The sequence below is a fragment of the Mytilus edulis genome, chromosome 13 (assembly GCF_963676685.1).
Source record: "Mytilus edulis chromosome 13, xbMytEdul2.2, whole genome shotgun sequence".
NCBI classification, from domain to species: domain Eukaryota; kingdom Metazoa; phylum Mollusca; class Bivalvia; order Mytilida; family Mytilidae; genus Mytilus; species Mytilus edulis.
In genome coordinates this window covers 48,192,824-48,208,100 of record NC_092356.1, presented here as the reverse complement: position 1 = coordinate 48,208,100, position 15,277 = coordinate 48,192,824, and the positions used below count along the sequence as shown (strand labels likewise).

The window sequence follows — 15,277 nt, the reverse complement described above, 5'->3', positions numbered from 1 at the left end:
CAATTTTTCATGTCAATCAGAAAATTAATTTTAATCCATATGAGTTATCTTTCTTGGTTTATATTTAAAATATTATTTTTTTTCTCTTTAAGAAAGATTTAATTCAAAATACAAATCATTTAAATATCAGATTTACACTGTACAGACAAGGTAAACAAAGTCTTGTTATTTTTTAATTTAAGGTTTTCAGTACCTTGAGCATGAGGTAAACCTTCTGACACTAAGTACATATCCTTCCATTGTTAAGTTCATGGCCAAGCATAAATATATCTACTTATATATAAATATTATTTTATATATTAAATTAGAAATGTCCACTGCCCACGGTGTTGAGAAATGTCCTTTTTTAACCTCCAGCATGACAATTTTGTGGTATTTTTTATTCAACCAGTCTAAATAAACAGTGTCAAGAAATTTGCCTACAATTTGGTCGATCCATAAAACGAAATTTGTAAATATATTTAATACTTCATCTGAATGAAAATGGGGTCTACTTACAACAGACGAGAACAAAAATTATTTACAAATCCCAAAAGATGAAAACATATTTCTGACTACATACAAAGATTGTTAATTATTTATACCTTTTGAGTAAAATGATGATCATAATGGCTGCTATAGACATACACAGGAACACTGCTATGATAGATCCAACTATAATACCAACAGAAGGCATAGGCTGTTCTAGTTCTACTTTTTCTGAAATAGAAGAAAAAATCTAATTATATACAGGTATCAACAAATATTAAAGTTTTGGCTAGTGCTGAAGGATGTAAACTTTCATCTAGATTCTAATGATTGTAAAAATTCTCCAAAAAGTACCATGCTCCAAGAGATGGACTCTAGTTACAATGGCTTTTATACAGTTATACAGCACATCTCTGTGTGTTTAAAACCATAAGAAACAATGTTTGCTTTCATGAATGTGTTAGGAACAAAAACAGGCTTCATTTTGGCTTTGGATTTTTTATAATTTTTATCCAGAATGCATCTGATATACTCATGTCACAGGGTGATATGGCCACTTGATCTTCGTAAATAGGGCGTTGAATATGTGACGAAATATAATGTTGCAAACCATTTATTTCACACTGAAAGTACATAATTATAATAAACATTTATTTCAAATGTTAACTTGAAGTTTCCTTATAAATTGAACTATGAATTGGATAGAAGTACATGCATGATAAGGCCTAAAAGAAAATGTGCTTACCTGAAAGTAGGGAAAAAGTTAGGTGTCCCTTATGTATCATGCTTGCTAAAGTGTGTGAAACTCGCATTAGTACGAGTTCACCGTATATATAGTGCTAGAAAAAGTGGCAGGTTGTATGCATAATAACTTCGTGCAGAGTAGTATATAGAATAAAGTCTTTTTCTAACTGTCCGTCAATGAATGAATGAATGAATGTATGAATGAACGTAGTAAATATATAGTACACACAACATATAGTGTAGTACTAGTATATAACTGTACTCTAATAAATAGCTATGGTGACACTCAGTTATAACTGATAAATTATGATAAATAATATTAATAATGGTTACTAAAACTAAGACCAGCATCAACTCATTTATGAAAGGCTTTTATACATATCTTCCAGTGTTTTTATTATAATGGAGAGGGATACTCTGGGGACGAGGATGGGTAGTCTTGTACCAATAATAGTGCTTGATATCAAAACGGAAATAAATTCTTATTCAATTCTATTTATCAATATCTTAACAACACACACAGACACATTAACTTTCATTCATTCATACATATATTTCTGTCTTTGAACTTTTTTTGATATTCTACCCTTGCAAAGTTTAAACCTTTCGAGATAATGATAAGATATGCCATGTGAAATTCAATGAAAGTTGCAATATGAATAAATCCCGTAATGGATTTCAATCTAATAAATCTAATATAAGGCCTTTTTAAATTTCTTTTCATTATATTATTGTTGAAGAAAGAGTCAAGCATGAAAGATGAAAGTGAAATCAGAAATGACAAATATGACATTGTGGATTTTGTTAACTTCACTATTTAATTTCACTGGTATAATAAATTTATGTATTTGTACCAACTTCACTTCAAATTTTCTGAAATAAGTATATAAAGATTTCCCTGGGTAGTAGTTATATGGTCTGTAGTTTTGCTAAACAATCTAGAAAAGGGGACCTGAGGAGAATCCTTCAAAAGGCACATGTGTACAATTTATTTCAATACTTTTGTTTTCCCTTGGAGATTCTTGTAGCTTTAAGTAGCTTCCATTTAATTTCTTGTAATAAAGTTGAAAAAAGAGAATTATGGAAACACCAGAAATTCTTATGTTTTTACACAATCAAATCAAGAATTTGGTAACTAATGGTGATCTCCCAATAACGTATGTTATTAAAGTTTCCATACTAACTAATTTCCATGTGATAACAAAAACAAAACAAAATACAAGTATAAAATCCTTAATATAATTAATAGACCTTGTAATCGTACTAACACTTAATTAAGGAAATGTATGGTGCACTTATGTACTTGTAATTTACATGAATGAAATATGCCGATATCATACACTTCCATTGTAATGTGCATGTTTTACAGCAAGTATGTATTGTCATCAAATGTCTATCATTCCAATCTTAATTCTCAAGGGTCTTTCCTTCGTAAATCAAACTCAAAACATACTTTACATAATATGGCTGATGTCTTATTGAAGACGGTGAGGTGTACTTTGAGTGTCTGTAATCTAGCACCACTTAAACTTTGTATACTGGTGCAAGAAAAAGACGTCAACAACCTGTTGCGTTGATTAGTACAATGTATAAACAAATATAATATATTATATATTGGTCTTAGATGTTGTTTCCCTTTACACTTTCAATACAAAGACAGTTCATAAAAGAGCTTTCCTTTGAGAAATGTTTCCTCAGTATATCTCGTGGAGGTTGACTTATATATACCATCTAGTAACACTTACTTCCCCCTTTTCAATGATTTGTTTAATTTGTATTATTTTCAGTATGCCCACTAAGCAAAAATTATATATGGGCTGACAAAAATAGGAGCGAGTTATAAAAATTGGAAATGTACTATCTCAACAACCTTTTGGTATTCAAGGGGTCCTGCCTGGCCACATATCAATCTGCCCTTTATGTAGGCAGTAAGGCTTGTTATTGATTCAAAAGTAAATATGCCTTAACCTACCTAATTGGTTGTCTCCATCTTTGATCTGTAATGGATCGCTGTAGTCTCCCCAACCTTTATTGGTAGTCTTTCCTCGAATCTGTAAATAAAGAAACATCCATGTATAATAATAATGATTCATAGTTAAAGTATTGAAAACTAAAATACAAAGATATCTGTGGCATAAATGTCAATTACCCATAGACAGTAACCTAACAACACAATAACCCCAAAACATATAAAGGACATAAAGCAGTCTTCAAAAGAAAACTGCCTTAGACTGTGTATAAGCTTTATCCTCATATTTGCAGAAAAAAAACTTTATATTGTATTTCTACTTATGTATTGAAAGGCCATTTTATACATGTTCATGAATCATTCAGAATGACAAATTCAACTTAGATAGTAAATTTATTATTCCTTAATGACTGTATAAAAGAAAAGTTTATTACAGAAATTCATTGACTCTCAAACAGATAGTTGTGATGCTACTTCCCACTGAATTTCTTATCTTGCCATCCCAATATCAAAGAAACTGCACTACGTGTTGGTGATCTCTTGTGTACTATATAAAAACCTTCAAACCAGACAATGTCATCATAGTCAGTTAAGGTTTAACAATCTGAGCAGGAACAGATATTCAGTCATCCATAATCAAATCAAAAACTTCTGTTTTGTTCTCTATTGAATTAACCTTAGTGCAGTCTAACCAATAGAGAATAATAATAAAATAATAACTTAGCTATTCTACTTGTGTTCAGACTGTCTCTTGACATGGTACCTATCATACATACTAACTATTTCATAGAAGTCAGACATTTATACATCTACAGTTAGTGTTCAATACATCAAAATGTGTTGTAATATAATCAAATGAAAGACTAACAGACAATTTTCTGACAAGCTTGCTTAACATTCCTTCCTGCAACCAGGAAGAAACAAATTGGAGAAAGTAGATGAATATTGACTTCACAGTTGACCGATAAATGTTATTTGGATTTTGTTGTCTTCTTGTGTCATAGCTTGTGCACTTTGATACTCCTTGTGATAATTTACTGCTCAAGAGCTAGTTTCAATAAAGAATTTTGTGATTTAGAAACTTCATACTTTTTTTCTTCAGAAAGACCTTCAACTAGGGTAAACTTGAAATATTTGCCACTGAACATTAAGCAATCAACAACAAATTAACCCTGAAAATGTTCATCAAACCTTCTTTTGAATACAAAATCAGTATGAGTCAATGAAAGGAATTGGCTTACCCAAAAAGCAGAGGAAATGTCTATGGATGCAGTATTATTTAAGAATTCAAGCATGTTCTTACTCTGGTAATCATATAAATGCACCCATGTATTTGAATGGCAGCTTAGTTTTATACTTTAAACATTTTATGTAGATAAGCAATATTACACAAATTTTTCTCCATGTCACAATTATTGCGCTGACAGCACGGATCGTGTTGCCAATAATCCAGCATTCTAACCTAAGACATTTATCATTGATTCTTTAATTCTGTTCGAAAAATAATTCAATAAAAGCATTGATATTTTTAAGTAATTCATTTTTTCTAATCCTACTGATTTCCTTGCTACTCCTAATCATCGTAGATTAGATTCACTTTGTTTGATGTTGTTTCTCTCGTTCAACTTTAAAGTTGTCAATCTAAGACAATTTCCCTTGGAAATGAGAGACAAACAGCAACAAAGTGAAATTCTCTAATTCAATTTGCAAATCCATTTTATTACGATGCCATACAGTTTTGCCTCGACGAATAACAACTTATGAAATGAAAAAGCCCATTGTATCATAAAATCTATATAACTAATAAGATTTTACAAGGCAATTTTACCATCGGTTTTTATTCAATAATCCCCGTACATAGTTTCCAGTAAGTAATTTTGGATTACAATCAGGCTTTTGTACACCATTCCGATAATTCTACAAATTTATCAGCAAGCGAATTATTGCTTTTTTAATTTTCAATTACCAAGTCGCCTGAGGTATCTATCAATAGTATCTAAGTTATTCTTAGATAACATGGTGTTCCATCTACTAAACCTCTGAAGCCAAGCTTTCCAATTGTCTCTGTAATATACTTGGTCAATAGAAGGAAATTCAATTTAAGACAAAACTGGTTGAGATAGATTGTCCGGTAGTTTTAGTTAATGTCGGACAAACAGGTCATATAATCTAAAACAGATTGGTTTTGATTAAATCTTGCCGTCTCTACGTCTTACTATTATACAAAATGTATATATAAGGGATCAATGGCTTTCTTTTTCTCTAGAGGAAGCTACCATCATACAAATTTAGGTTTCTTCCGTTGTTCACATTTATTAATGTTGATTTTGTTACAGCGAAGGTTAAATCCGTGTGGCTTTGAAACAGGAAAAGCAATTTGTCAAAGAATTTTTCTAGCAGTATAAGTACACAAGAGGGATTCAATGATACAAATGATGTAATTTTACATATAGCATTTATGATGATTGAATATTGCTTTCTTAAAGTCCTGTGGCAAATATTTCAGGGATAATCAGGATGATCAACTATGATGATATAATTTCCAAATAATGACTGTCACTTTGAATATTTATCTTTGGATAAAGTTTCAGTGATACTTCTTCTATCATGGTTAATTTTCTTTTGATTATGAACAGAATTTTATTCATGTCTTTTTAAAATTCAAAGTTGTAACATTAATGCAGCCTTTTGAAAATTAACTATAATGTTTAAATTTCTATGGAAATGGAAACCAATTACTTGCAAAAAAGTACTTTTTAATGGTGCTAAAAGCCTCATGTCACTCCTGTAACTCACTACCTATCCCTTTAGAGACACTGTAAAATATAAAGTCTATTTCTAACACAGTATCTAGACTTGAATTGCTGCAATTCAATTATATATGTAAACAAGAAACAATACACTGAAATGTTTGCAAATTATCATTACTTTTTACTCAACATTTTATGATGTTTGATTATACAGTTTGTCAAGGGAGAAACAGTGGTGCAAGGTTAAAGATTTTAGAAGGTATCTGATAATTACATCACTTATGTTTTATAAAACAAAATTGCTCTATTTAGATTATTCCCTTTTTCCATCAATACTAAATTATACAACAAAGTCAATAAGAGATTTTGTTGTGAGATAATCCCTACTTGATTGCAGATTAGGACAATTTAACACTACTATTTCTGGTACCCCGGACTATCAAATTAGGCATCAAAAGTTGAATTTCCCAAAAGACAAAAAATCTGCTTTCATTATAAACTCGCTATTCCTATCTTTAAAATCTCTATTTTTCTACTTGGAATGATATTGCAGAAATGCTTAATTACACTTTAGAAGTTACAGCAAGACATGGATAAAATGTTTTGATCATCCCTGAGGAATACGTATTCTCTGGACGGACACCTATCACTACTGAAGTGATATAATTACGATATGGTCATCTTCATGTTAAAGCAACAGATAATCTAATTACAGCAGAACCAGCTTATGCATGCTAATACACTTCTATGAGGGAGAGATCATTGGATTTTACACAATTGTGTATCTAATTAAGTGACAAAAGGAAGAAAATGGCTTCTCTTTTTTAGTCGCAAAGATTTCTCCCTATATGACATTAGTTTCTCAGCAATGTCACAATAGAGTGCATATCTCCTACGTTTGACAATTTTTACATAGAAAATATATTTCTAAATTGTCAGCAGTATCAGATTGTAAATATTTCATGAATTTGAAATTGTTGATTTTTTTATTCTTGCACACTAGGGACATTATTGTCTCAATAATGGGCTATATTTATCTTTATTTCATAACTGTATTGATTTTAACTCATCAGACTTCTTCTGCCAAAAAATAAAACCTTTTTCACAATCATGAAATTTTGATGTGCACTAAAAAAATTGCTATTTTTATGGGTTTTGAATTCGTGCATCAAACAATCTTGGTTACCTGCGACAATTGCAATCTTTCATGAGAGCTAGTAAAATGTCTGCACTTTGTAAATATTCTTATAATTACATACTAACTTTATACAGCCTTTTAAAATATTTAATAAGCACAGGTTATAAATCTAAATTACTGACAAACAACGAAATATTTATAAAACTTGACACGATATAATGTAGCTATCTTTGCTCTCTCTCTTTGTGACCAGCCAAGTGTATATAATCATAAAATAAAAATATTTCACTTTAAAAGGCAAAAAACTTTACATAATGCTATAACAATTATCGTAATCGGTTTGGGTAGAATAGATTTTATAGAAAGATGTGAAACTTAAGTCCCCGCTGCGCCTTTCTCTGCCAGACTGATCACATGTTTAAAGTTCATTTAAATCCGACACCATGAATTAAGATTTGTTACGAGGGCTTACAATGCTTCACCTTAAACATAAAGCTTTTACACAATGGTTATTTCGATAGTACATTATGTCACAAGCTATGTTTAATTCTTATGCTTTGCTGTTAACTGCTTTTTTCATTTGATAAAAGTAGCTGAATAATTATAATCCAACATTAAAACATGATCAAATTGTAATTAATTCACATAAATCTGTGAAAACTGACTACAGCTTATATTTAAACAAGTCATTAATATTATTTTTCTTTTGCATTTTATGCAAAAGGATAATTTTTGAAAATTTAAAGATCATCCTAAAACATGGGTGGTCATACTATGGAGCTATTTCAATCTCTTTTTTCAGTATTTTTTATAAACAAAATTCTGTCAATCTCTAACGTAGAAATCTTACCATACTATGTAAAACAGTACTTTTGAAAAAATAAGAAATTATTTATTTATCGGCACTTAGAATTCGCTTGAGTATTAACTTGATCAAATAAATACATATTACATTTGTGTGTTTGAAATTTTTAATAACATCATTTTCCAGTAGAAAAAATTTAAATGTTGTTGAGAACTTCTTTTAAACTCTTCCTAAAAAGATCAAAATATTTACCACTGGTCACAAAACAAACAACGATCAATCAGTCAAAATTTAGGAAAAGTAGGGCAAAAAATAAACTCTCTTGACTTCCATTTAAATTGAAAATAAAATGATCTAAAATGATGATCTGCCCTTGTTTGCAAGACTAACACACTGTAATACTGCAGGTGAAGGTGTTTTTTTAACATTAATGTCATTTCAACTAGTACAACTATCAACAGAACTGTATAATACTTTTCTGTTATAGCACCCCAACCCCTGTTCCATGACTGTACTTATGAAGTCCTTTTTTTTTATTGTCATTAGCATTATAGTAATGCATAGCTAGATTAATTTCATGGGTTGTTTCTCACAAAACATATGTGACCACTTTTTAAAGACAAACAATGAAATGTTTGAGCCATAAAATTGAAATACTAATTTCTTCTCAGAGTATCCTGAATACATTTTTACCGAACAATGAAGTATAATCTAGTTTACTTAAGTATGAACTGATCCATAGGTTTATAACAAACCAATTAACTATACACTCATCAACAAATGTAAATTTAATACAAGATGTGTATTTAGCTATTCAACAATCGTTAAAAATTTTTAATTTTTAATGCAGTTCTCAAAAGATCAAAGGAAGAGACAAATTGCTTTAACCAAATCTCTCTAGAATTGAGTTGGTTATATTTGTAATTCAGGACGTCTATTATTGCAGTGTAAAACCCATCTACTATTTTTTGTCAACTGTATTTGCGAAACTTGATTCGAAATTCTCTATTTTATTACCAAATCGAGCAAATATTTGATTCACATGAAAGTGTCAAGTTATTGATTGGAAACATTCTAAGAACAAAAAGGACTCTGCTTGCCACATTCACTTGGCTTTTATTGTTATTTTATAGTTCAAACTGTTCACCATATCGCTTTTACTTATAATCGTTGCTGAAACAATTTACGGAAGAAAATCAATACAAAGTTTATTAGATAGAAAATTATATTTTGTGCTAGAAATTGCCATCCTGTGATTTGACTTAGTTTTTTATAAAGCTGATGTCACAACGCCCCATTTCATCAGCTGCTTGTTAGACAAAAAATAGAGAGAAAAAATCCAAGTCAAAGACTTTGACAGGTGAAACTTGGACAAGAGCTCTAATAAGACGCTTAGAGCAAAATAGTATGTCTAATTTCTTGGAAACGGCTTTCCATCTTGATCAATAAGTGGTTTGCATGCCAAGTATCATTACAACAACCAAGAACATCCTAAGAATGATCTTGTCAAGGAATAATGTCCTTTATCAGGATAAAAAACAACAACCAAATCGTAAATCAATCAGAAATCAGTTAAAACTATACTGACTATTTAATCATTAGGTTTTAGATGTAAAAATAAAACAAGAGGATATCTATCTATGGCATATTTAAAGGTTGACTGTCTGTGTTGGAAGATATTATTTTTTTATATATATGTTATAGGAATAGAATCTGATTCTAAAACTGTAATTTCATTACTTTGAAAATCTATTTTTAGACCTTTCTGAAGACATATTAATCATGAAGTTGATAATATTATCAGATGAATTTTAAATTATTAAAATTTTATAGCAATAAAAGTCAGATCCTTTTCTGAAATTATTCTTTGACAAATCATGAGTTCAGATTATCTCACAAAAAAACCATAAAAATAATCATTTCAAATATCTTTATAACAACATAATGCACATGAACCAAAATTCTTTCATCTTTAACCGATAATGCAAAATCTAAATTTCTTGGGATTTAATTTTTCCTGAGAGACATGCAAAAAGACTTGATGATTTGATATCAGATTCATAGAACTCAAATGAAAGTGAGTCACAAAGCAACAACCAATTGATATGAGACTTAAATTTCGTCCACAAAATGAAGTTTCGTTACACTCCGAGATCAGGTGACATGGGAAAAAAAATCAGTTTTCCATTAGATATAAATTTACTTGATCGATGGATTCGAGACAACATGTAATACTGCAAAAAATGGAACAAGTTAATTTGATTAAAAAGCGTGTCCAGTCTATTAGAAAACATTCCTCCTAAGATGTGTCATGATCACCAATCATGACACGGAGTCGTCTTTCCTAAGTGCAAGTGACAATTTTTTAGCAATTAGTGGTTCCACTGGGGGAAGAAATACAATGACTACATTTTCATAAGAAGTAGCACTGAATGTCTCATTCATACAACTGGAAAACCTAATCCAAACTTGAATTTATCCTATTTTTTCCACTTTTATCTAAAACCTAATAGAAAGTTGAATTTATCAACTTTTGCTGTTGCTTAAGTTTCCACATTACCACTCTGAGTAATTTTAATTTTTCATTTTAATTTGGTTTTCTCAATTTCTTCAAATTCATTTTCGTCAAAAGTCAGAAATTTATGCTTTGCAATTAAATAAATTTTATGACTCAAGCTACGCATAAAATGTGAAAAAATGTGAAAAATAGTATAAATTACTTTGTACTGTAAACCCTGCCTAAAAATCCAACCCTGACAGAACATTTTTAAGGTTTAAACAGGTTTAAAATACATTGTTGGTAGGGGACTTTGAAGCCAAAGGAAGTAAGACAAGTTTCCACTATAGTCCAGTTCTGTCTAGACAGTTTTCACTGTAAAAATATTTTCACACTTAAAATTGACAAGTAAACAAACCTGCACATTGTAGACTTTTGTAAGATCCAAGTTATGAAATGTGTAATTGGTGAATGTGGTCTCATTAGATAACACCAGATTGGGGAATCCCGATGGGTACCATTTGACCTCATACAATTCTACTTCCTCCTTGACATGTTGGGCCAGCTCCCATGTTATAACAACAGTTCCAGTAGAAAGTTTCTGTACTATTTTTAGATTGTCTATAACTGCTAGACTGTAGTCAGTCCTGGCTTTAATTGAATCACTTTGTGGTTTTTGTTTACTTGTGATTGTAACTCCATTGTGTGCAAAGACAGTTATATTGTACTCTGTGCTGGATCTCAAACCTTGTAGCGTTACACTGTAAAATAAAACAGTTATATTGTACTCTGTGCTGGATCTCAAACCTTGTAGTGCTAAACTGTAAAATAAAAAGAAGCTAATCATGTGGTTCTAAATAGAAGTTTATCTTTTTATTGCTCAATTCTATCTCCTTTTCAAAATAGGCTGAGAATTGAGAGTGTAAGTTAGGAAAAAATATTACTATGAAATCATATAACATGTCATATCAAACCAGGAAAACAAAAGCCCTTAAGAAAACTTAATATAATAATCATTCCATATTATAAATCCATAAACAGCGTTATCATTCATGTTTTCTTCAGCTATAAATTTACTGAACATGAATGATTAAGAATAATAAAACCCATTTACTGTTAACCTTACAATATTGCAGGAAATAACCTATTTAGAAATATGGCTTAGAAAATTGACCTTTGTTCATTAAATACACAGGCGCGTAGCTCCCTATACGCTAACACGCAGTTGCGTGCACATCGATTCGGCATGCCAAAAAAAATGGCAAAATAAAAATTTATAGATTGAATGTTAAAGGAAACACCTATGTTGCCACTTTTTTAATTGATGAAATATCATTAAATAATGGCATTTGGTTTCAAAATAACAGTGTTATTGGAGATTATGACAAAATCGGACAGTAACTTGTATCTTTTACAAGGTTTGAATTTGTAATACTCAGTCTAAGACATGTAGTTTTTGGAGCACATTTTACAGTGTACGGTTCATCAGTTTGGAATGAGACGTACCAATCGGCATTAGAATTATCAGAACCCTTCGATATCGTTGAAAATATGCCGAGGCGATGTGGTCGACAGACTACCAGAGCCAATCACCCTGCAAACACGCCAAAACAGTATTGGAAAGTCTCATTATTTTTTGCGTATGTTGAAAACAAATGTACGATCAACAATGAACGACGACAGTTACTAGCATTAGTACTGCATATTCATCGGTATTTCAGTGTGAATATTGACAATTAAAGTAATAGAGAAGTTTGTTTCTGCCTAGACCCGAAGAGCAGATTTTGGACAATTTTGAGTAATTCCGTATCACAAATATGTGTTGTTTGTGTATTACTCTATTCAGAAGATTTATTAATAGTTTTATAAATTTTTTATAAGTCCTATCTACATATAGCTACTCTTTTAACCGTCCTATGACCGAAAACCGGAAAAGAAAACATTTTTCTGCATAAAAGGGTCCCAAAATTTAGTTGCTTGCACATATTTTCTTTCTAGCTACGCCCCTGATACATGTACAGAGTGAGAGTGAAACCATTCATTAACACAATGATAAAGATATAGGCTTACACTCAGCTTGATTTACACAGAGGCTAAGGCATGCAGAACAAGAAAAGCTTATTCTCTCAACACAACAATTTTTCATCCTTTTTTGAAATTCCCGCAATTTTTTTTTTGTTACTATGATTTGTACCTTTATAATTGATTTATGAGATTTGAACATTTGTTAACTACCATTGCCTTACTTCAGAAAGTTTTCAATCTAAAATTTGTGTATTCTGTTCATTTATATTTCAAACAAACGGGTTACATCTTTCATTCAAAATGTCATATATGCCATACAATAGACATTAAGAACTCACTTTTTTGGTGAGATAAAAAAATCAATTTGTAAAAATTATCAATGTCCTAACTTTTTTATTTTATTCAAATTTTCATTAAATTCTGTCACCTTTCCGTCGTAGAATTGATTTTCTTTTCAGCATATAACAAGCAATGATTTATATCCTGTCATGTGATGGCTTGGATTCTTTGGACGAACTCAGACTTGTGAAAAAAGTCTGAATCATAACCCACAATTCAATGACAATATTAACAGTGTTTTGCCTTCAATTAGTTAATTTACAAAGTGAAGACCTAATATTGTAAATCCACTTCAACGAAAGGTTTTCCATGATAAACTCTTAATGCTGTTTAAGAAATTATTGTACAGAGAGGTCCTTTTGATATAGAAATTAGTAAGCTGGAATTTTTTAAGAATCATATATTCTGGATGGTTGTTTTTTTCTTTAGAGCTTCCCAATCAAAATATATATGTAATAAATTGGTAAGCCTGGACTTTTTTTGTTGGTTACACTTTGTAGAAACCTCAGTAGTGTTGTATTTTATTTTTAAGTAAATCACTGAAAAAGTAAGCAGCATTCTTGTTGACTTACAATGAGCTTTTTATGTAATTTTTACTCATTAGTCAGTCATAACACTTACAATAGAGATGAGCATGATTTTTCTTTTGCTAAATCTACCTTGAATTTATTTGGCAATTTCTAACAAAACTGAAATACACCATATAAATAATTTCTACAAACCTAGTTGAATTTAGTTCATGGCTTGGAACATAGATAACATTGTGATCACAGTTGTAACAGATAACTTTGTAAAACAAATCAGCTCTATCACCATCGTAAACAGGCCTACTCCAAACCAGAGTCAACCGATTGTTTGTCTTTTCAGTCACTCTCAAGTTTGTTGGAGCTGAAGGAGGCTCTATAAATACAAAGTAAAATTTCATTTATACGCATTGTTAACTCATATTTGAGTAAATATCAGATGAGGGATAGGGAAAAATGCTTATATACATTACACAAATAGTTCAATCCCCTAATGAGTGGACTCCTTATCTTGATAGATTAGGATTTGGAGTTCTCCCTGAAGAAGACTGCTGATTCTTTCTGTGTACACCAACTATCCACATCAATATCGACTGACCGCCATATTAAAGCAAATGTTGCTGAAAATGGTGCTTAACACCGACAATCAACAAATCAATCTATACTTGGATGAAGAGTTGTCTCATTGGCACTCATACCACATCTTTCTATATCTATGAAAGCTGTTTTTGCATTATAGTTTTACAGAGTGTACCACTTGTGTGTTTCTTGGTTCCATGTACCTGCATGTGCTCTTTATTTTTCAATATGTGACTTTGTTTTTCAGAAATTTTCAATGGCAATACATCAACATTAATTATTTTTAAATTATATATAAATAAAATTTGGTAGAAGTTATAAGTAGCTTTCACACGAGACAATTTGGGATTTTTTTTAGACACCTGACAAATTAAACAATTTAACTGCATTTAAAGTTTTAATTCACATCACCTACCACCTACATTTATTACATTATAATAGATTCTTCCAATTTAATAATTTCAATTTATAAAATTAGAAAAACATTATCCAATTCTTACAACAATAAAAAAAATGTTGAGCTGTGATGACATACAACAATTAAGTTTTAAGACGTCAACAAATTTCAAACAAACAAGCCTATTTCACTATTTACCATAGAAATCTCTGTCAGAGAAATCTTTGTAAAACACAAAATTATTGATTTTTGTCAAGATATAATATGAATTGAAAATTTAATAGTATTTAATCACCCTCCAGAATCATAGCGACATTTCCAAGTCAAGCAAGAAGCCGTGTTTTTTCAATTCTAATTCGCTGTACTTGAAAATGCGAACAAAAAAGCCATAAATTTTACAAAAGCAAATTTCTTTTAACAACTTAATTATACATGATTCATCATAAAGAGTAATTTTTAATCATGTCTAAAGAAAGACTTTTTCTTTAAAATTAACAACAATACATAAAAGTAAATATAAACGAACGAGAGGACCAAACCACCTTTCACCTTATTCATACAATTAAACACTGAATATTTACGATTATACCTTGCAATTGAAATGGGATATCATAAAAAAAGGTCTGATTGTTAGAAAATTGAAAGTAGCAATTATATCGATTGGCTCTAATGGATGTATTCCTTTTATGATAATGGAGGTTGATCTGGTTCCTTTTGACCTGGTCTACTGTTTGTAACTTACTACAGGTGGTCAATGGATACATCACAACCTTATCAATGATCGGCCATCAAAATTACCTGTCTGGATGTCATTATATCAGGCTGATATTCAAATTAGACAATGAAAGTTTACCTGGTTAAAAGATGAGAACAAACCTATAAATGGCCTGTATTTCAGATTTTAAATTTTCATTGTGAAATGAGAAAATACCTGGCATTTATTAGTTGATTATACATTTTTACCTGTTGAAGGCCTTGTCAAAATATATATATTGATAAAAAGCATGAAAACAATCAGAGAATTTAATAAATCTTACGTTAT

General features: G+C 30.5%; 1 protein-coding gene across 16 annotated transcripts in view; it reads right to left on the bottom strand.

Annotated features, from left to right (window-relative positions):
• LOC139500788 (ephrin type-A receptor 4-like) overlaps positions 1-15,277 on the bottom strand; it is an 83,191-nt gene that overhangs the window by 16,099 nt on the left and 51,815 nt on the right. For all 16 annotated transcript variants that reach the window (XM_071289629.1, XM_071289631.1, XM_071289636.1 and 13 more), the window contains 4 exons: positions 13,458-13,635; positions 10,790-11,132; positions 3,185-3,263; positions 585-699 (listed from right to left, as the gene is read on the bottom strand). In XM_071289629.1, the coding sequence (XP_071145730.1) occupies positions 585-699; positions 3,185-3,263; positions 10,790-11,132; positions 13,458-13,635 (715 nt within the window). The remainder of the gene's footprint in view (positions 1-584; positions 700-3,184; positions 3,264-10,789; positions 11,133-13,457; positions 13,636-15,277) is intronic.